Consider the following 21,217-nt stretch of genomic DNA (forward strand, 5'->3'; position numbering starts at 1 on the left):
TTGGGTTATGGCAGATCAAAAGAACATGAGTTTAAAAAAAATTATTTTGCCTCCTCAACAACAAAATATGCATCCAGTGCTTTAATTAAACAAGTAGAATAATCAGATTTGTTGCTTGAAAGGGATAAATTATTGTAGATCCAAAACTCATAAAGGGTTCTGAAGGTTTGCCTTGTTAAAACAACAGAAATGGAGCAGAGTCTAGTCAATTCTGATCAGCAGAATCAGGATTTAGGTCACTTTTTGTTTAGAAAAACTTGGTGTATTTAAGTTTAGAAAATTAATTAAACCTAGACTTGGGTGCAGCAAAGTTCACTTTTGAATAGAAGTCACTGCATGACAAAGTCTGTGCAAGAGAACGTGAAAAGCCTGATTATTTAAAAACAAAAACTTTGTGTTGTAGCAAATATTTTTTATTGTATGAATAATTTAATTTAAAAAATGTATCAAATTCTTATCATTCTTGACCCACAAACCCACACACTTTGGACACCCTGGTTTAGAGTTGGGTTGTAAAAATGAAGGAAAAACGAACGGAAGTTAACGCGTTAATTTTGATTAATTCATTTAATGCAATGGATCACTTTATTTTATTTTTTTGCGTACAAAAGTTCCACCTGGAACCTTTGTGTTCATGCGTTTCTATATGTCTGTAAATCTGATGCACAGTTACATCCGCTAACAACTAGCATCGTCTCTCTGGGTTCATTTCTGCTTCTAATCGATCTGATTGGACGCTGGAAAAGACCGTTGTTGTGTTCAAGTTGAGCTAAAAGGAGTTAGCCTAGCAGCAAAGCTATTCAGGCCGAAATAGCATCTCAGTGCTAAACACGTAGCAGCTAATGCTAATGTTAGCGTCCTCACATTTCCAAAGAAGCTGCATGAATGATCAGGGCTTCCTGCACTGCAAAAACAAAATATTACCAAGTATTTTTGTAGATTAAACGCGTCATTACAGTAGAAATAAGACAAAACAAACTTACAGTAACTTTTCAGCAAGATATTGATAAAGTACTAATTCCAATTATAGATTATTTCACCCTATAAGCGAAATAATCATCCAGTAGAACAAGTTCTTTTTGTGAGATTTTGTGTTTTTGCAGTGAAACACTGGAAAGACTTTGGTCAAATCTGAAGAACCAGAGGAACAGAATAAAAAATATAAATATTTGATGCAGAGTTCATGTGTCTATTTACGCAATAATTTAACTGCAAATGATTGTTTTTAATTTAACATGTTGCTTATTTTATGTAGTTTGATTCAAATGTGATTAAATGTGAATAATTAATTACAGACCCTGAAATTAAATTGATTAAAAATTTTAGTTTTGTCCCACCATCAGTAGACTTACGTGTGTGTGTGTGTGTGTGTGTGCAGGCATGTGTATTAGTGTGTGTGTGCATATGTGTTGACGTGTGTGTGTGTGTGTGTAAATCAACTCCAAACAGCTTCAGATTTAAACGGTCTCTATTTACTTTATACACCATAAATAAATATCCGCTCCATCAGCCTCCAGTCAGGACCAACATGGCCGCCGGTTGCCATGGAGACAGCAGGCCTCTACTCCCCGGGGTTGGGCGGGCCCTCGGCGTCCTCTGCGCCCGGACCCGACATCTGCATGAAGAGCTGGCGCAGCTCAGTGATGTCATCATCCAGCGGCGGTGCGGCGCGCTGCTCGCGCTCCTCGATGAAGTCCCAAAGCCGGACCCTGTTCATGAACTGGACACACAGAACCGGGTCAGAACCGCAGGCAGCGCAGGGCCAGGGGATAAGGGGAGTAGTGGGTTCTGACCCGGACGTTTCCCTCGGAGCCCAGCTGCTTCCGGGGTCGATCCGGTTCCGGTCGGGTTCCGTCCGGGTAGGCGTGGAGGTACAGGCAGTTTCCCCCGAAGGGACAGGAGCCGCGGCCCTGGTCGAAGTATTTACAGGCCTTCTTACTGCAAACACAGAGGAGTCAGGACGCACTCCGATTGGCCGACAGCCAGGGGGCGGGGCTTACACAGGAAGTTACCTCACGCCCGACTTGAAGAGCTCGATCAGCTGATCCTTCTCTTCCTGGTCCTCGACCCAATAGACGGATGGGATGACGAACTCCGAGATGATCCGACACTCCGGACAGGACCTGGAGGGAGAGCCGGGTCAGAACCACTGAGAGGGGCAACCGGGTCGGTACCAGAATCAGAAGCAATAGAAACACATACAGGTGTCTCTACAGAACCCTCATCTCTCTCTATTTTCTCTGGTTCTGGTCTCCGGTACCAGAACCGGGCCGAACTCACTTGATGATCTTGTTGCAGAAGTTGCTGGTTCCACGCCACTGGCGGATGCAGTTGAGGCAGAAGGTGTGGCAGCAGGAGGACAGGATGCCGAACCGCCGCTCCGACGGCGCCGCCTTCTGGACCACCACCTCCATGCAGATGGAGCACACCTGCACAGGTACAGCGCGGTCAGGACGCTGTCGTCACGGCAACCGGCACAGAGACTCGCCTCACCCACCTTGTTCTGGCTGAGCTGGGCTGCGAACGCCTTCTCCATGTCGGCCTCGAAGGCCAGCAGGCACACCTGGAGAGAGACTGGGTCAGGTACCAGAACCAGGACCCGGTCCGACAGGTACTGGTACCAGGACCCGGTCCGACAGATACCAGAACCAAGATCCGGTTCGATAGGTACCAGGACCAGGACCCGGTCCAACAGCTACTGGTACCAGGACCCGGTCCGACAGATACCAGAACCAAGATCCGGTCCGACAAGTACCAGGACCCGGTCCGACAGGTACCGGTACTAGGACCCGGTCGGTGCTCACTTTCTCATGAGCTCTCCTCTGCTCCGGGTCGTGGGGGTGGAGCACCTGCAGCCGACACACCTCACACAGGTCGCCATGGAGATATGGGCAGCTGTCGCCATAGAAACAGTGTCCGGCGGCGGCGTACGGACAGAGCTGATAGGCTCCGCCCACCGCGTGAGGCTCTGCAGGGAGAAGGTTAGGTAAACAGGAAGTTGTCATCAGCCGATCGGATGGCTCTATTCGGGACCCACCTGGTTCTGGAGCCGACCCGTCCAGCCCGGTTCTGATAGCTTCCACATAGGACTGCGGAGCGGCCGCCGCCTCCGGTACAGCCGAGGTCGGACCGTCTGACAGGCCGCCAAAGGTCCGGTCGCCGCACAGTGCTGAGGAAGAAGAAGGGGCGTAGTCACACACCGAACAGCACACCTGGACTCACCTGTCCAACACCTGAACCCGACCCACAAGCAAACCATGGTACCATCAGAACCTAGGAGTTACCAGATTATTGGGTTCTGGAGATCTGAATTTTGTTCAGTTTTGATTTTTTTCCACCAATGGGCTCCTGGGTTTTCACTGTTCAGAGTGATGTCATCACCCAGGGCGGCCATCTTGTTTGACAGCTTCTGTTTATTTGGATTCAGGTAAACTCTACAGTCAGGAAACCATTTTTATTTTAAATTAAGAGAATAAAAACAAGAAAGCAGTCATAATTTTAGGAGAATATAATCTTAATTTTATGCCAACACAAATTTTTTTTAATTAAAATGATGAATGTTGCGCATCTTGTGAAGTTATACTTTGGTATCAGTTTTACAGATTATACTTAATAAACACGTCAGCATCAAATTATTGTCAGTAGCTGAACTTTGAGTCGATCGGTCAAACTGAGTATTTCAGAGAATAATGAACGAATCAGATCTTTTCTACAGAAGCTTTTTTCTCACTAAATCAACTCATTTCTTGTAATTTTATGACGTTTGTTCTGGTGAAATTGTGTCTTTTCTGCTAATATTATAACTTTATTCCCACAGAAATTCTGGCACCAACTGACAGATGGAATGATTGAAATAAAATCCACTTTTAAAAAATATTTTCTGTCATTTGCAATTTATTTCTTGGAAAAGAAAGAGATAAAAAAATACATTAAAATTGAGTCAGGTATAAAAAAATCTATTTTTACCTGCAGCAGCTCAGGTGTGTTCTTACCTCTGTCCTTCAGGACCAAAGGCTTCTTCCCTTCACCTCTGACCCCTCTGCCTGCACCTGCTGTGTCCGCTGAAGCTCCGCCCCCTCCTCCTCTCATTGAATGTTTCACGTGATCATACCTGGACACACAGCACACCTGTCATGTACCTGGAAGGTTAGACAGGTCAGCTGTCAGGGGCAGGTGCGCCTCACCTGCAACGCTCTCCGTAGGCGCAGGTTCCCCTCTGGTAGTACTTGCAGATGGTGGAGGGTTTGCTGTTGTTCAGGTCATGAGAGAACAGGCAGTTGCTGCCCTCCCTGCAGACTCCATGGAGGAAATACCTGCAACACACCTGGACACGTGACTCACCTGGCAGTCACCTGTTCAGTCCACTCAGGTACGTTCAGAGCTTTGCTAAAGATTGGATCTTTTAAAACTGCAGTATGTAACTTTTTTTTTTTACACATTTGTTGTGGCAGTTTGATGTGATACTCAATCTGTAAAACAAAATTAGTTTCTGCTTCCTCCCAGTAGCAGTCTGTATTACAGTAAGTCTGAAGAAGCCTCTGACTGAAGATACTCTGCTTTTCCAAGACAGTCTCATGAAGAGGATGGTCAGGGTTGGCCATCACTTTCTTGATTTTATGAAGAATAAAATGCTCTCTGCTGTGATGCAGCTAGCATAGCACGTTATGAATGCTCAAACTAGCAGCGTTTCCTGTGACTGTAAATTGTTTCTCCACCATTGGAATATTTAGCAACAAGTACATAAAATTGATTGATTGCACTAAGCCCCTCCTCCTGGCTCTGATTTGTTGGTAGCGGTTAATTTCTTCCAGTAGCTCAGAGATCGATATTTTTACATTTTATCTGTCACAACATGGCAACAGTTTTAACAAATAGTGTAAAAAAATTTTTTTTTAATTCTTCATAAAAGTTACACACTGCAGCTTTAGTCTGCTGGATAGTCCAGAACCAGAACTTTATCTGAGAAACCGAACATCTCCGATCCGGAGTTCTGGAGAATTAAACCGGTTCCGATCCGGTTTAATTGGTCAGCAGAGGTTCGGACGGAACTCGACCTTTTGCAGTCATACTAACTGGACCGAACCGGGTGGGAAGAGCACCCGGATCGGAACCAGACGCAAGCAGCTATGTTCTGCTCGAAACTATAGTATCCATGGTAACGGCAGGACTCGAGCAGCTTATTGATCAATCGGCTGATCAGATGAATAGCTGCGCATGCTCACACAGGTAAGCATACCCAGCGGCGGAGCTAGCGGCTAAAAACATTAGCTTTGTAACAGCGCGTGCGTAGTGACGGTCCTGAGCCAGTCGGACAGGTAACTGAGGGACAGAGACACAGCAAAGAGCGCGCGCTCACCTGCAGGTCACCTGTTTGGTGCTCATCTTCTTCGTCGTGGTCTGCGCTCAGCTGCCGGAAGTGTGCTGCTGGTGCTCCGCTCTAAGAGCTCCGGGTGTAAGCAGCAGAAGGAGGAACGTTCCTGCAGCTGCATAAAACAGCGCCATCATGCGAAGGTTCTGGTCCAGTTCTGGTCCCGTGGATTCATGTTATTCTGCTGTGATTTTAACGATCCAAAAAGGAGCTCTTTGATTCCAGACTGACCCAGTGTGGGTTACTGGTTCTGGTTCTGGCTCATCAGCCCAGGGAGGTTCGGTTTCAGGTTGGATGTTTTCCGCTCTCACCTGGCGGACTTTCACCTGTTCAGGTTTAGGATTACTGATTTGTATTCCTGGAGGTTCTGGGTTCCGGCTCTGGTTTGTGTTTCAGGTTAGAGGCTGTTGATTCTGTTCCAGGTTCTTTTGGATCAGAACCTAAAACAGAACCATAACTGCTGTATCTGCGAGGTCCAAATCAGCTGCTAAGCTTTATATTCACCAGTTTACAGAAAAAAACTAATTATATTATTTGAACAATTTATGGCAATTTATTTGATTTAATTTACGTAGATATTAATTGGTCCTGGGTGACAGGTGGAGTGCCACTTGGACAGCTCACCTGTTTGGTACTAATGAACCAAACAGTCATAGTTTGACTGGGAGGAAGCAGGAGTACCCAAAGAGAACCCATTCGTAATAACTCCATGCAGAAAGGCCCCAGGCTGGGATTCCAACCCAGGACCTCTATGCTACCCCCTGAGGCACCCTCGAGGAACCTCAAGGGTTCCTCGAATTCATGTACTTCAACCCCCAAGTGCACCAGGGACCCTCATATACACCTGATGAACCCCCTGAGAAATCCCCCCGAAGCCCCTGAGGAACCCCTCGGTTCCCCAAGGTTCATCGGCCACCTGATGAACGAACCCTGCAGGAATCCCCTAGAAATCCACGGTGAACCTCTAAGGAACCCTGTAGTCTTTCCTGTTCCTGGATTTCCAGGAGATTTACCTGAAGATCTGAGCGTCCTGTGATTCGGGTCTCTGGAATTGGGCTCAGGGTATTTCCTGGGTCCAGCACAGGTGTGCCAGTTCACCTACAGACAGAGGATAATTTCACCTGCTCCTCTGAGATGATGAATGGCTGTAGAGGAAAGTGTGACATCTGACCCCAGGTGAGTCTATCTGTCAGACTCACCTGAGCTCACTGATCAGATCGCTGTCTGACAGGTGAGATGGAAAACATTCAGTGAGAGCCAATCAGGAGGCAGCTCCTGGAAGTTTCCTGTTTCAGGTTTCAAGTCAGAATTTTTCTGCTGGTTTGGGTCAGAACCAGAACACCCGACCAGTCTTCAGACCTCAGAGTATAAAGCTGAACCCGTCCTGCTCTGCCCATGTTTCCATGGCAACAATGCAGACACAGTCCAGAGGTCACCTGCTCAGACCGCCTCACCTCCAGGTGAAACAGGTCACATGATCATCCGCCTGACACCAGAACACCTGATAGGCTGGAGCCGGGGTCTGTGATGTCGTCTGATAGGCTGTAACCAGGCAACCGGAGGGAGAGGAGGGGAGAAGAGGCTAAAGAGAGGAGGAGGAGGAAGAGGAGTGGGACAGACTGCCGAGCAGCTGAGGAGGAGATGGAGCAAAGCGTCATCCACCTGAGCCACTGCCAGAAGGAGATCTTCTGCTTCGTGGTGCCTGAGGTGTGTCCGAGCTGCGGGGAGGAGCTGAAGGGCCGCAGACTGCAGGAGGCGCCGGTGAGCCTGCCGTCCCCCTTCACCGACGGACACAAGACCTCCTGCTGCCTGCTGGTCGCTCCTGCACACAACAACCAGGACAGGTAACGGCACACCTGCACAGGTATACCCAGGTTAGCCTGCAGAAAACATTCAGACAACAGCTGTTAGAACCCAGTAGAACCAGTATCAGTCTGGATTGGCGGGTGATGAGGTTTCCTGTTAATGCTGGTCTGGAACACCTGAGCTCTTTACCTGAAAACCTTACATCCTGCAGTATCAGCTACCTGCAGGTGACTGGTTTGCAGGTCAGGAAACAAGTTTGGAGTACGACACCGGTCTAACCAGTGTGTCCTCCTCTGTCCCTCAGAGACTTTACTGGGACATCAGACCTGCACACTGGCATCTCCAACACTAAAGGTATGAACCTGAGAAGAGGACAGGTGTCCAGGTGAGGCCTACAGGTCACCTGAATGATGTCACCGCTCTGTCTCACCCGACTCTGTCTCACCTGTATATTTATCCAGGTGTTGTTTATAACTACACTCAGGATGGCGTGCGGCGAGATCAGAGTGGGTGGAGCCGCTGTATCAGCGTCCCCCTGGTCCGACCCGACATGTTCCACCTGCTGGCTCAGTGGGACCAGTACCTGGAGACGTTCTCTGAGGGACCCGCCTGGGACCCAGTGTGGCAGAAGTAGGTTCCACCCAAAGCCCCTGCTTCACTACCTGTCCTCTCTGACTCACCTGTCGGTCTCTCAGGTTCCATGAGGAAGACCACAACTGCTTCAGCTTCTGCCTCCAGTTTCTGAACGGCATCCTGGCCATGGAGGGTCGCGGCGCTCTGAGCCGGGACGACTTCACCCGCTGCTTCATCCTGCCGAGGATGAGGAGGGTGTCAAAGTACACCACGCTGATCCGACACCTGCAGGAACATCAGTACTACCTGACAGACAGACAGGAGACACTGGGAGACAGACAGGAAGAGTCGGTCACCACCAGTTAAACCAGTCTAACCACAATTAAATCAATCATACTACCAGTTAAACCGAAGCTTAACAGTTGAAACAGCAGTCTAACCACTTGGTCCGTTTTGGTGTGACATGAATGTTTATTTATTGTTTGTAAATAAAGGTGAATATTTTCATAAACCATAACAGAGCTTCAGACGTCTGTGTTTTGGATGAAGAATCTAAAGCAGGAAATCTTTCCACCAATCAAAAGAAACTGAGGCTAGAGGAGGAACCGCAGGGAGAGAAGAGTTGGTTCCAGCAGCTTGAGTGGACTGGTTCTGATCTGAACTGGGTTGGATTGTAGAAGTACGTGTATTGTTATTCGTGGCAATTACAGATTATTGAGCTGAGCTTTATTGGTTTCAGCTAAATAAAGATGGAGGGAAACTGTTCTCGGTTCCGTCCTGGGGAACTGAACCGAAACCAGAACCACCCCAAACCCTGGAAGCATAAGCAGGTGGAGGAATAGTTCTGGTCTCATTAGCAACCGATTAATATTCTTTAGAGGTGTGTTACGCGAATCATCCAGGAGATGGCGGTAGAGCAATTATTTGGATGCAAATCAAACCGCAAAGAAGAAGTTCCGAATGGAGTTTCCAGCCGGACACAGTTTCCGTAGCACCGCCTCAGCTCCCAGGAACGAACCACGGCGTTTAAACTTGAGATTGGACCTAACTCTGGCCGTCTGGAACCGGCGGAATGCAGGCGGAGTTCCGGCCTCCTCGGAGGAGGAACCGGGTTTATGAGGACTACAAGGCTCCGCTGCCGCTGATCCGGAACCGGCAGGACAGGAAGCATTACCGGGGGGAGCTGGTCCACCAGCAGGTTCTGGTCTGCCATCCGGACCACATCCAGAGCATCCACAGCCAGGTCAGAACCAGCAGAACCAGATCAGTAGAACCAAGTATGAACCAGCAGATGCGGGCCCAGAACCAGGTTCAGATGCAGTAGAGCCAGGTCCAGACATGGTCAGGTGTTCCTACTGTGTAGCTTCAGATGGTTTTTGCCCTTAGTATCGTCTCTCAGGCTAAATGTGTTTGTCGTTTCAGGGATACTTTGGGAAAGGGGTTCTGTCCAGAGCCCGACCGGAACACAGCATTTCCGACCAATGGGAGCGTGAGTTTCTACCAGCACAATGACATCATCTACAGTCATCCAATCCGTGCTGACCTCTGTTTTTGTCACAGAACACAAAGGTGTGCTTCTACCTGTCATCTCTCAGTCCAGGTACGTGACATCACATCCTGTCTGCTTACACAGTGACATCACGTCCTGTTTGCTTACACAGTTACGTCACATCCTGTCTGTGGTGATAGTTTCACATGTCTGACCCTCACAGGTATGAAGAGCTGCTCAGGTGGGCAGAGGCGGAGCTTTCTTCTCAGCGATTGGATGAAGAGGCGGCCAATCAGACGCTGCTGGCTCTGACTGAAAATGTGGAGGAGGAAGAAGAGGCAAATGGAGCAGTAGAAGAAGAGCCAAGGGGCGGAGCCTGTGTCCAAATGAAGAGGCTAGGGGCGGAGTCAGAGCCAGAGGAGAGAAACTGCAGGTAGAGTTCAGCACCCAGAGAGACCGGTTCTGAGGAAGAACCAGACTGAACCTGTTTCCTGTCAACGTTCAGGTCCGACCCACAGAACCTGGACCTGGACTCAGAACCGGACTCTGACTCCGACTCTGATCCCGGTTCTGGTCTCCGTGTTCCAGGTCCTGGTTACGTCCTGGTGGACCTGGAGGCTCAGGTGGGTCCTCACCTGAGACGGTGGCTGCTGCTGGTGTTTCTCTGATGCTGCAGTTCATTTGAGGTTGTTTCCATGGTTACAGGATGGAGGCAGAGCCAGGGAGGTGAGGCGGAGTCCTCTGGCTCTTACAGAGTACCTGCAGCTGAGCCTGGAGGAGGTAACGCACCTGAGTCAGCACAACAACGACTGATCTACTCGTGTATTTCTATGTGAAGAAATGATCATTCAAAAATGATAATTTGATTTGTGTGCATTTAAGTCTTACAAACGCTCATTTAATAGCACTCAACATTGACAACTCTCACTCAGCCTACACTAGGCTCAAACCAGCAGCCAATCACAGACCAGGCTTTTTCATCCAATCAGTTTATTCCTAGGAAATACTGAAAAACAACCAATTACTGCACCAAATGGCCAAATTTCACGCCTAATCGGCTCACCTGTCTGACCTGCAGGCCTTCTTCCTGGTCTACAGCCTTGGCGTTCTGTCTGTCTACCAGCAGCAGGTGAGGCTCTCATTTGGACCTCTGATGCGTTTTGTCAGGATGTGACCTCATCATCTCTGTCCTGTCCTCTGATTGGTCAGGAGCCCCTGTCAGTCGTGCAGCTGTGGAGGAAGTTTCGGTTGCTGCGTCCTGACTTTGTCAGCTCCTACGCTGCGTACCATCACTTCCGCAGCAGGGGATGGGTCCCTAAGGGAGGAGGCGGGGCCAAATACGGCGTTGATCTCAGTAAGGCCCAGTGAACTGTGACCTGTTAGTCAGAGTGCAGGGAAAAGCTGGAGCTGTTAGAGGCTCTGGATCAGAACCAGGACAAGTTCTGCTAGTCAACTGTGCTTTCTCCTCTGGTTCTGGTTTCAGTGCTCTACAGGAAGGGACCACCTTACTACCACGCCAGGTAACGCTCACCTGTTCTGGTCTCCAGGTGTTCGCTCTGTGTTCAGGTGAAGGTCAGGCATGTTGTCTCTCCCAGAGCCGCCTCGTTCCGCTCTGGGTTGGGAGCTCCTGACGGATCATCCCGTGTCTAGTTTCTGAAAACGATTAGAAATGCTGCAGCAGGAGGGATCTAGAAGGGCCTCACAGATTGTCCCTGACCTCTTGCCGTAGCTATTCGGTGGTGGTGGAGAGGACCGGCGAATCGTTGGGGGGGGCGGCGCTGCGCCCGTTTTCCTGGCGCTCTCTGGCAGCTCTCAGCAGGATCACATCCACTGTCTCCAAGGTAACTGCTCCACCTGTCGCTGGTACCTGGTGCTGCTGTTGATCTTTCTTGATGGTGGGTCCTGATTGGTTCCCAGGAGCTGATGCTGTGTTACATCATCTACCCAACTGATCTGTCAGAGGATGACCTGGATTCACCTGTGTGCCTGAGCAGATTAAAGGTTCAGGTAAAGGTCAAATGGACTGACTGATGGCACCTTTTAAATTTCGTTGTCCTTGTGACAATGACAATAAAGATCTATCTATCTATCTATCTATCTATCTATCTATCTATCTATCTATCTATCTATCTATCTATCTATCTATCTATCTATCTATCTATCTATCTATCTATCTATCAATCTGTCTCCACATCACAAGTTACCATGGTAACTGCCTGTGTTTTGGGGTTTTTTGTCAAATTTTTGAACAAATGACATTATAAAGAAAGATCTTCAACACAATAATTAATATCTCATTACATTAAACAAAACATTATAAACAGAAATAATGGTAAAAAAAAAATATATATATAATAATAATAATAATAACAGATATTAGTAGTGTTATTCAAAGGTCTTCCAATCTACAAGTAGAGTAAAAAACATTAATTAAATTTATACACAAATAGGTAAAAATAAAATAATGTATCTTTTAGTTTATACAAACAATATTATTTTCATAATAAATGTGCAAAAATACATCCAGTACATATATAAAAGGTCTGTAGCAAATAAGAGAAAATAGCAAAGGCTTCTGCTTGCAGGATAAAGTAAAATTTCTTTAGAAGAGTTTTTGTTTTTCCAAGTTTCTGATTATTTAAATTACATGTTTCAATAGAGATAATATATGTTTTTCTTTAAAATTATTACATGAGGGGATTTTTTCATTCCATATCATCTTGTGGACATAATATAATTAAATATAAAAATTATTAAATTGACTTTAATAATTCAACCTTTTTTTCCAGATGAAATATATAATGATGAGTAATATTCTTCAATGTGCCAATGTATTTATACTGCCTGTGTTAACGCCAGGAGCTATTAGGCAGCTAGGTGGTGAGAATCAGAACCAGAACCATAGGACTGTGGTTCTGAGATGTTCTGATCCCTGGTTTATGTCGGACAGATGGAACTAATGGAGCTGGTAATGTCTCTACAGGAAGTGATCGTCAGCAGGTGGGTTTCCTCCAGAGAGCGAGCAGAGCAGGACGACATCTGATTGGCTGACAGCTGAAGCAGTTTAGTGATGAACTCATAAAGAGCCGAGCAGCGGCCAATCAGAAGGAAGACCAGCGTGAACGCGGTCTTTGGTTGGATTCAGGCGCGTTTCAGAAGACAGAAGAAGAACATGCAAGAGGAAGATGTTCTTCATCGTCATGTTTGTGTTTGACTCCGCCTCCTGGTGATGACGTCACCGCAAGCCGCCTCCTGATCTGGCTGAGCTACCTCTGCAGGTGCTCCTGTCTGATCTTTAGGTCCATGTCCAGATGTCTGTTCCCACAGAACCTGTTCGGGAATCCATTGGGAGGAAACCCGTGTGTGTTTATCCTGTTACCATGGCTGTGGCTGTTTTTCTGTCAGATGGGTGTTAAAGGCTGAAGTTCATTAATCAGATGTTCAACATCTTACCTCCATAAATACATGAAAACAGTTCGACTTGTCTTTGTGTCCTGTTTGTTGCTCTTAAGGTAAAACCTTAGTGCAGAAGTGTCCTTCCAGAACCGAATCAGAACCACGCAGAGAAGAATTAAACCTGTTGTTTCAGTTTAAATTTATGCCGAGTTATTGATCAGTTTCATCCCTACCTAGAGATATATATAGCTGATATCAAGAACTGAATTGAAATATTAAGCTGTGTTTTCATCTCGTATTATAGAAGTCTCGCGATAACTCCTGTGGTTGCCATTTAAAGCAGCGCCAGTAGCGAGGCGCGAACCCCGGACACAGGATCCGTTATCCGGACAGAGGACACACGTTTAGCCGCTCACATCCCACCGAGCTGCTCTGTACCCAGGTAAATCTACATCCTGCTGCCGCTGAGAGCCTTCCTCTGGCCGGCCATCCGCCTGGAGCGGGCTGCCTCGCTGTTACTTAGCTACTAGCTGCTGTTAGCTTAGCCCTTCCGATCCGGTTGAGCATGCGCACAGCCCGGACCCACCAGCACCGCAGCCCGCGGCTGTTAACGGCTATCCGATAGCTGCTAGCTGTTAGCGGCTAGCTGTTAGCTGAGCCAGATCAAAGTCCCGAGTTCTGATCCGGTCGAAGTACTTTAAAAAATGAGACCCTTTGGGTGCCCGATCCGAACCATGAGAATCCAGACCCAAAGTCCTGATAACTGGCTCTAGAAGAGCCGGAACCAGTGACTAGTCAAAGGTTATGGTGATTCTTCCAGTCTGGTGCTGATCCAGTTCATGAGTGTGTTAGTAAATGTAAAACCATGAAACAGAAGGTTCTGAATGGAACCAGCACGGTAGTTGGATCCACCATCACAAAACACTGAACTCTGATCAGAACCAGACTTCCCAGAAAACCCAGTTCGGATCCTCAGAGTTCAGCAGAGACCGGTGCTTACCTGCCTGACATGCAGAGGTTCGGTTCGGTTCTCAAATCATCATCATGTCTGACGTCTTCCGCTCTTGATTCGGTTAGTTTGGATCCGTCCATAGATCAGAACCAAGCCTCAACTCAGTGGCAGCATGTAAACATAACAGGACTTGTTTGGTTCTGGTTCTGGTTGAGTTTATAAATCCAGACCAGGTTGATGATGATTCAGCTGCAGACGCATCACCTGTACTCTCCCACCTGTACTCTCCCACCTGTAGATCCACGGTCACTGACCTGTGTGTGTGCGCGCAGCAGCATGATGGCGGACGACCTGGACATCGAGGCGATGCTGGAGGCTCCATTCAGGAAGGTGAGACTCACCTGAACTCCTGTGCTGTTAGCCTGGGCTCCCCAGGTGTGGAGCCTGGTTCTGGTTCTGCAGAATGTTCATGTGCTATTAACGATTTGTGTGTATCTGTCAGGAGGACGGGAAGAACCAGAGCCCTGAAGGACAGGAGGAGCGCAGCAAGAGGTAACACCTGCTCACCGGGAATGATAAAGAAATAACAGATGTTACATATACCGAAGGAACTGCAGCGCTTTTCATTGTTTTTTTTTTCTTCTCTTTTATTGAAAATTCAAGAATACACTTATAACAAGGCACACATCAGTAACAGGAGTGAACATCTGATATCAAAACCTGAGCAGAAAATAAGATATATTTAAGAAAAAAACCACAGAAAATACAAAAACCGCAAATAAATAAAGCAACAGTGAGTATAAAATGGTTCAAAGCGGAAGTCTTCCAGACCTCTAGGGGGAGTGTAGAGTCGGTAATATTAGATACATAAATATGTTCTATAATATTGTAAAAGACATGAAATGTGACACAAGTTTTCTTTCTTCCTCCATCGTTTTTCTGGTCTTTTCTGAGGCTTTGGTCCCAGGGGGGTTTGTGATCCACTCCCCCTAGTGGTGTGGAGGACTTCTGTTGAGTGGAGCGAGTTTACAACATTTTATACTGGCTGTTTTTACTTCAGTTGCAGTATTTTCCTGCCTGTTTCCATCTCCTGTGGTTGCAGCGTTTTTTATTTGCAGCATTTTTCTGTTGCATTTGTTTTTTTGTGCTTAGGTGTTTGTGTGGTTCCTGCGGTTGCAGCTTTTGCTGTTTGTTGAGCCGCAACTTTAATGCAGGCAGAGCTGTACAGTTCACTAAAGGAGTGATGTCAGAATTTACCTCGACCTGATTGGCTGCTGCCGGTTCAACAGGAAGAAGCGCAGCCGCAGCAGAGACAGGAAACGCAGCCGCAGTCGGGATAAGAAGAGGAGCCGCAGCCGCGAGCGCAAAGGCAGCCGCAGCCGCGACCGACGCAGGAGCCGCAGCCGGGAGCGCAGACGCAGCCGCAGCCGGGAGCGGGGGGGCCGCTACAAAGACCACCACAAGCAGTGAGTCCTCTTTCTGTTTCTCTCAGTGATGTCATTTCATGGTATGTTTCATCAGAGGTTGCTGAAGGAGAACCTTCAGGATGTGCCTCTGGTCTGTGGTTCTGGAGGTTTCAGAACCCGGTCCGGTTCTGGTGACTGACTGATTGTGTTTCAGCCGCAGACGGTCGAGGAGCAAGAGTCCAATCAGGAAGGAGAAAAGCCCAGCCAGGTGAGACTGTCGGCGTCTCCTGGTCCTTCGGACCTTTAGACTTAAATAAATCGATTAAAGATGGATAATTCCTTTTGTTGTTTTGTTTTCATTAATTTTGGATATTTAAAATGTCTTAAAAATAACACTAATTGTTCTTTGACAGGGTGAACTTACATTACCATTATATTATTATTATTTTAGGTTCTGTCACAGTCTCAAATTTAGCTGGATGTCAAATTGCCCCAGTAATTATCGTGATAATTTTGGTTTTTGACCATTTAAGGTAATATTGATCCATATATAATATGATTTTATATTTAACATTTCTATACTCAAGTCTAAAAAGGAAAAACCACAACGCTGACAAAAAACTTGAGTAAACTGGTACAGAAATGGACAAACACAAGAACACAGAGTGTAGATCAAATAAAGTGGAAAGTCAAACTTTTTATATCTTCACTTTTATCCACTGCAGAAAATTTCCTGCATATTATTCTAAAATATACAAACTTGAAAAAGTAAATAATCATAACCAGACCATTTTTGTATTTGTTTAGTGAATAAGTTTTATGCATTTTTTCAATTTAAAGAATGAAAAATCTCTTTCAAACACCAATAAATTTTAACTTTGTAAAGAACACTTTACAAATCTGTAACTGGAAGATATTTTTAATGTCCAAAATGGAAAAACAACAAACAAAACTAATAAAAAAACAAAAATAAGAAAAGACAAACAACTAAAACCATAAATTAAAAATGATTAAAGTCTCTGTAAACAAAATCACTCATAAAACATGTTAAACTTCAGAATATAAATTGAGCTAATTTTAGTTTATCATGTGATTGATTGATTATGGGTCAGGATGTGTTTGCTGACCGTCCTGTTGTCCTCAGGCTGCCGCTGGACAACCTGACTCCGGAGGAGCGGGACGCCCGCACCGTGTTCTGCATGCAGCTGGCGGCCCGGATACGACCCCGCGACCTGGAGGAGTTCTTCTCTGCTGTGGGGAAGGTGGGGTCACCTGACCAGGAAACATATCACAAGGTTCTGCTGGCGCCAGACGGGTTCAGCGGCGCACCGAGCCTCACAGGGTTTCTATCAGAGCAGGACCATAAATCAATAACTGCATAGAATCACAATAGTTCTGATCCAGAACTGCACAGCATTCTGGGAAATGTAGGCAGAGGAAAGACGTTAGCTGCTCAGCCGATATGCTAAGCTAAGCTAGATTAGCAGAACCAATTGACTTGCTCACTTTGTGGTTACCTAGCAACAACCCGCTGGGTAACTTTGGTTACCTAGCAACAACCCGCTGGGTAACTTCTGGTTACCTAGCAACTACCCGCTGGGTAACCCGCGCAGCAGCAGTTTCCGGTTTCTCCACTGCGCCTCACAACTGCTGAAAAATAAAAAAAAACTGTGAAAAGTGGATGAAACAGGAAACATCCCGCCAGCGGGTTGGCTGTGTTTCACGTATTTAAAACAAATAACTAATGGCTCGATAGTTACCATGGTAACGCCTGCCTACCTCCCATCTGTCAGGTTCGGGATGTGAGGATGATCTCTGACAGGAACTCACGGAGGTCAAAGGGCATCGCCTACATTGAGTTTGTGGAGGCCAGCTCGGTTCCTCTGGCCATCGGCCTGACGGGTCAGAGGCTGCTGGGGGTTCCCATCATCGTCCAGGCCTCACAGGTACCCACACACACCTGGATACATGGCGACGCAGCTCAGTGTGCTGGGGCAGACTGAACCGATGGGGTGTGTGTGTGTGTGTGTGTGTGTGTGCAGGCAGAGAAGAACCGAGCTGCTGCCGCTGCTGCAGCCAATAGCCTTCAGAAGGGAACGTTTGGCCCGATGCGGCTCTACGTCGGCTCGCTGCACTTCAACATCACAGAGGAGATGCTGAGAGGAATCTTTGAGCCATTTGGACGGGTGGGACACACACACACACACACACACACACACACACACGAACGCCTCCATCTAGGTGTGAACTACGACTGCAGCTAACGATTATTGTAATCGACACTGCTAAAACACAAAAGCTTATCAAGGAATTTTGGTCGTTTCTGATGCACATATCTTAGAAAACTTGAAATGGGGGCGCTGTGGTGGCGCAGGGGCAAAGCATGACCCACGTATTGAGGCCTTAGTCCTTGTGGCGGCGGTCGCAGGTTCAATTCCTGGCCTGGTGACTTTTGCCGCATGTCTTTCCCCTCTCTCATTGCCCTCTTTCCTGTTGAACTACTTTTAAATAAAAGCCACTAGAGCCAACAAACACTTGAAAAAAAAAAGAAAGAAAAGAAAACTTGAAATGACGCAAAACTAACAAATAATTTATCAATAAAATATATTAGCCAATAATTCCTTAATATAGATACAAAGTTCTAGTTACGTTGGCAGATAACGTTTCATCAATATTAAGAAGTTATTGACTTAAAATAAGCTCATTTCTTACTGAAAACTTAGTTTTGTTTTATTTATTTTTTTATTAAACTGAAACTCCATTAGTTTTGGGTAGAACAAATTTACAAGGAAGAAGGTTATTTTATCTTAAATGAAAACTGTTTATATTTGTGTCCAGTTTTGCTTTCTTAAACCCTTTTTAGGGTTTGTATACTCCAGCTAATGATTAATCAATTACTAAGTTAGTTGATTATTTCAGTTCCTGATTAATCTGATTGATCAGCTGTGGTGTGAACAGCCTGTTTGTGTCGCTCAGATTGAAAACATCCAGCTGATGATGGACAGCGAGACGGGCCGATCTAAAGGCTTCGGCTTCATCACGGTAAGTTTCTCATCATCATCAGTAGAGCAGAACCTGGTGACATCTTTAGCCCGTTAGCATTAGCCCGTTAGCATTAGCCACCTGTGGTGCAGCTGTTCTGCGTTGTTAGTTTGCAGACGCGGAGTGCGCCAAGAAGGCACTGGAGCAGCTGAACGGCTTCGAGCTGGCGGGCCGGCCCATGAAGGTGGGTCACGTGACCGAGCGTACCGACGCCGCCGCCGCTTCCTCCTTCCTGGACAACGATGAGCTGGACCGGTCTGGCGTGGACCTGGGAACCACGGGGCGGCTGCAGCTGATGGCCCGGCTGGCTGAAGGTGAGGCCACGTCCCCTCTCACACCTGGTGTGACTCCGCCCCCACCTTCAAGGCTTAATTGTGTGTGTGGACAGGTACGGGCCTGCAGATCCCTCCTGCCGCTCAGCAGGCACTGCAGATGAGTGGCGCCATCGCCATCGGCGCGCTGGCGGCCGTGTCAGGTAAACGCATCACCAGTCAGCTCATCTGCAGCTGTTCCTCCATCTCCTTTCAGTTTCTCACCTGTCTGTGTTCCAGCTGCCATGAATCCACCTCTGACCATGAACATGAGCACTCCGGCGCTTAACCTGCCGTCTCAGCCACTCGCCACTCACTGTTTCCAGCTGTCCAACATGTTCAACCCCAACAGGTGAGCACACACCTGGTGATCAGACTGGAGATCGCTGCTGATGTTAGCTGCGGTGCAAATGAACGCAAAACTTTTCATATTCCGCTAACGTCGAAAAACACAACTCTGCATTGTGGTGTTCCCATTAAATACGAAATTAAATTAAGATCACATGTGAATAAGTTTGTTCACCCAATAAATCAATAGAAAACACGGCGTCATCCTCCTACCACTTCCTGTTTTCTTCTTGTTTTTTTACCTGCAGTAACAGCCGGTTAGGATCAGGTGACTCGTGATGCAAAAACAGTATTTCCATTGAAATGCACAATTTTTTATAAACTTTGACGAAGTAAGACAAATAGAAGACAGTTGTTAATATTCAAGCTGTCATAGGATTTATCTACCATTTTAACGGGTTAATATTACATAACGCAGATGAATCGGACTGAATACCAGCCTTTACTGAGAAGGTCTTACATGTCTGAAGTTTGACAGATTAAGTTTCATTAAAAGTGAAATTTTTTTTAGAGCTGCTTGAAATTTTAATTAGAATGAAAAAAACTACTCCAATGTATTTAAATTACAGAACAATCAAGATTAATTATAAACAGGAAAATGTAACGGATCCAAACCTTTGGCTCAGAATATGACTCTGCTAACGCTAAGCTAACTGAAGGTAGGTTTTTCTTCTGGTCAGGTTGACTCATCCTCAGATGGTTTCTTTCTGTTCTTTGAGGAAGGAATCTTCTCATTGTTCTGCTTCCTGGAGGTCTGGGCCTCAAAAGAGCCCAGACCTTTTTCATGGCTCTTTTAGCTTAGCAGTTTAGACACTGACTAAAAGTAGAAAATAAAAAACTTCATCGTTGAATTCTCCAAGATTCTCAGACACTTTCCTTCATGTATCCCGATCTGCATAAAGTTATACGCAAAACGTTTATACCCAAGACCCCAGATCTCCATCTTTACTGGTCCCAGCTCAGAGCTGACAGGAAGTGATGAAGTGAGTGGACAGGAAGTGATGAACCCTGTGCTCCAGCTGAGTGTGTGTGTGTGTCTGTGTGTGACAGAGTGTGTGTTGTGTTTCAGTGAGAATGTGCCGGGCTGGGAGCTGGACATCCAGCACGACGTCATCGAGGAGTGCAACAAACACGGAGGAGTCGTCCACATCTACGTCGACAAGAACTCAGCCGAGGTACGCCTCCGACCTTTGACTTCTCTAATAGTTTGAAATAAGAGAAGCTGGAAGTTCTATCAGCTAGTTTTGATCACTTGTTTTTAATAACAATGAAACGGCATGTAGTGAGACATCCTGTCATGTGGAGGATCTCTGACCTCTGTCTTTCAGGGGAACGTTTATGTGAAGTGCCCGTCCATCCCGTCTGCCATGGCCGCCGTTAACGCTCTGCACGGCAGGTACTTTGGAGGTAAGACCTGCTGTCACATGACCGCTGCGGACCAATCAGAGAGCGGCTCTGACTGACGTGATCTCACCTGTGTTTCCAGGTAAAATGATCACAGCGGCGTACGTCCCCCTGCCTACCTACCACAACCTGTTCCCAGAGTCTGCCACTGCCACGCAGCTGCTGGTTCCACCAGCCAGGCGGTGATCAACAACACCGACTTCTGATTGGACGATAGATCCCGTCTTCTTTTTAAACCCTGAAATCCCATTGGACCAGTTTGACTCCATGTCTAACTGCCAGCAGAGGGCGCTCTCTGTTTTCATCCGGACATAAACAACCAGCTCTCCTCCCATTGGTTGCTTCCAAACACTGGTCACATGATCATGTGATGCAACACCATCAACTTCCTAATTCCTTAGTTTCATTGGTGAGATCTCTCTGTGGCCCCGCCCCCGACCTCCAACTATTGGCTCTGTGAGCCGTGTGGGGGGCGAGACAACGACAAGCTGTCAGTTGACTGGTTGGGTTGAACGGTTTAGTATTTAAGTGTTTTTCTAAAGCAAATTTGATTTTGTAAAATTATTGATTAAAAATTATTTTCATGTCTCTCTGAAATGTTGCAGTCTGTCTTTCTGGCTCCTGATTGGCTGGAATCCAAGGAAGGACCTCCCACTAAAACAACTGGAGTTTATTTAAACTCAAATTAATTTTAGTTCACAGAAAGTTTTATTTTAACAGTTTGACTCAAAGACGCAACCAGCAGGGGGAGCCGTAAAGGTTTGTTCTCCAGCAGGATGAAGTCTTCTTCTCTGACTTCAGGTTCTGCAGCAGACTGGGTGGCCCAGTCCTCCCAGTCAGGACTGGTTCATACCTGCCTGTCCAGGTGATGATCTGATGTTGAACCTGACATCATTGTCAGAACATGAGTGGTCAGCACATGTTCTGACCACTAGAGGGAAGCAGAGCTTCAGTTTCAGGCTGTTTACGCACTTGATAGCCTGGTAAACTCGATTAGATTGGAAACAAAACTTCAACATTGAAAAAGACACAGCGCAACTTCCTTCTTCACCAAATGGAAACTAAAACGGAGGCGTTAGATTTTAGTGGTTGGAGAATTTCTCTTTAGTCTTCAACTAAAGA

At 46.7% G+C, this 21,217-nt stretch overlaps 4 protein-coding genes across 7 annotated transcripts; 3 read left to right on the forward strand and 1 right to left on the reverse strand.

Moving 5' to 3' along the window:
• Positions 1-1,450: 1,450 nt before the first annotated feature.
• On the reverse strand, positions 1,451-5,499 carry LOC116709827 (probable E3 ubiquitin-protein ligase makorin-2). Its single transcript, XM_032548489.1, has 10 exons — positions 5,357-5,499; positions 4,185-4,313; positions 3,993-4,111; positions 3,038-3,169; positions 2,805-2,968; positions 2,498-2,563; positions 2,281-2,429; positions 2,013-2,123; positions 1,794-1,938; positions 1,451-1,720 (listed from the first exon to the last, which is right to left on the reverse strand). Exons 1-10 carry the CDS (start codon positions 5,380-5,382, stop codon positions 1,562-1,564), a joined length of 1,200 nt encoding a protein of 399 aa, XP_032404380.1. The 5' UTR covers positions 5,383-5,499; the 3' UTR covers positions 1,451-1,561.
• Positions 5,500-5,741: 242 nt separating this feature from the next.
• On the forward strand, positions 5,742-8,264 carry LOC116709835 (MKRN2 opposite strand protein-like). Of its 2 annotated transcripts, XM_032548503.1 has the most exons (5): positions 5,742-6,828; positions 6,910-7,212; positions 7,479-7,528; positions 7,636-7,804; positions 7,870-8,264. In XM_032548503.1, exons 2-5 carry the CDS (start codon positions 7,010-7,012, stop codon positions 8,111-8,113), a joined length of 666 nt encoding a protein of 221 aa, XP_032404394.1. In that variant the 5' UTR covers positions 5,742-6,828; positions 6,910-7,009; the 3' UTR covers positions 8,114-8,264. The 2 variants fall into 2 exon arrangements, with proteins under 2 accessions (XP_032404394.1, XP_032404393.1); XM_032548502.1 differs by having other exon boundaries at positions 5,742-7,212.
• A 427-nt stretch (positions 8,265-8,691) lies between these two features.
• LOC116709829 (tRNA-splicing endonuclease subunit Sen2-like) lies at positions 8,692-12,713 on the forward strand. Of its 2 annotated transcripts, XM_032548492.1 has the most exons (12): positions 8,694-8,990; positions 9,170-9,236; positions 9,308-9,347; positions 9,460-9,669; positions 9,742-9,859; positions 9,942-10,016; positions 10,315-10,365; positions 10,446-10,590; positions 10,720-10,756; positions 10,966-11,077; positions 11,154-11,243; positions 12,220-12,713. In XM_032548492.1, the coding sequence occupies exons 1-12, from the start codon at positions 8,820-8,822 to the stop codon at positions 12,277-12,279; spliced, it is 1,176 nt and encodes a 391-aa protein (XP_032404383.1). In that variant the 5' UTR covers positions 8,694-8,819; the 3' UTR covers positions 12,280-12,713. The 2 variants fall into 2 exon arrangements, 1 of the variants encoding a protein (XP_032404383.1); XR_004336972.1 differs by lacking the exon at positions 10,720-10,756 and having other exon boundaries at positions 8,692-8,990; positions 12,220-12,243.
• A 225-nt stretch (positions 12,714-12,938) lies between these two features.
• LOC116709825 (RNA-binding protein 39-like) lies at positions 12,939-20,692 on the forward strand. Of its 2 annotated transcripts, XM_032548486.1 has the most exons (15): positions 12,941-13,074; positions 13,883-13,974; positions 14,087-14,136; positions 14,874-15,050; positions 15,205-15,258; positions 16,135-16,252; positions 16,784-16,936; positions 17,033-17,176; positions 17,967-18,032; positions 18,142-18,346; positions 18,421-18,507; positions 18,584-18,695; positions 19,761-19,866; positions 20,020-20,098; positions 20,178-20,692. In XM_032548486.1, the coding sequence occupies exons 2-15, from the start codon at positions 13,921-13,923 to the stop codon at positions 20,279-20,281; spliced, it is 1,509 nt and encodes a 502-aa protein (XP_032404377.1). In that variant the 5' UTR covers positions 12,941-13,074; positions 13,883-13,920; the 3' UTR covers positions 20,282-20,692. The 2 variants fall into 2 exon arrangements, with proteins under 2 accessions (XP_032404378.1, XP_032404377.1); XM_032548487.1 differs by lacking the exons at positions 20,020-20,098; positions 20,178-20,692 and having other exon boundaries at positions 12,939-13,074; positions 19,742-19,866.
• The last annotated feature ends 525 nt before the right edge of the window (positions 20,693-21,217 follow it).

This window comes from Xiphophorus hellerii, chromosome 20 (genome assembly GCF_003331165.1).
Source record: "Xiphophorus hellerii strain 12219 chromosome 20, Xiphophorus_hellerii-4.1, whole genome shotgun sequence".
Classification (NCBI taxonomy): domain Eukaryota; kingdom Metazoa; phylum Chordata; class Actinopteri; order Cyprinodontiformes; family Poeciliidae; genus Xiphophorus; species Xiphophorus hellerii.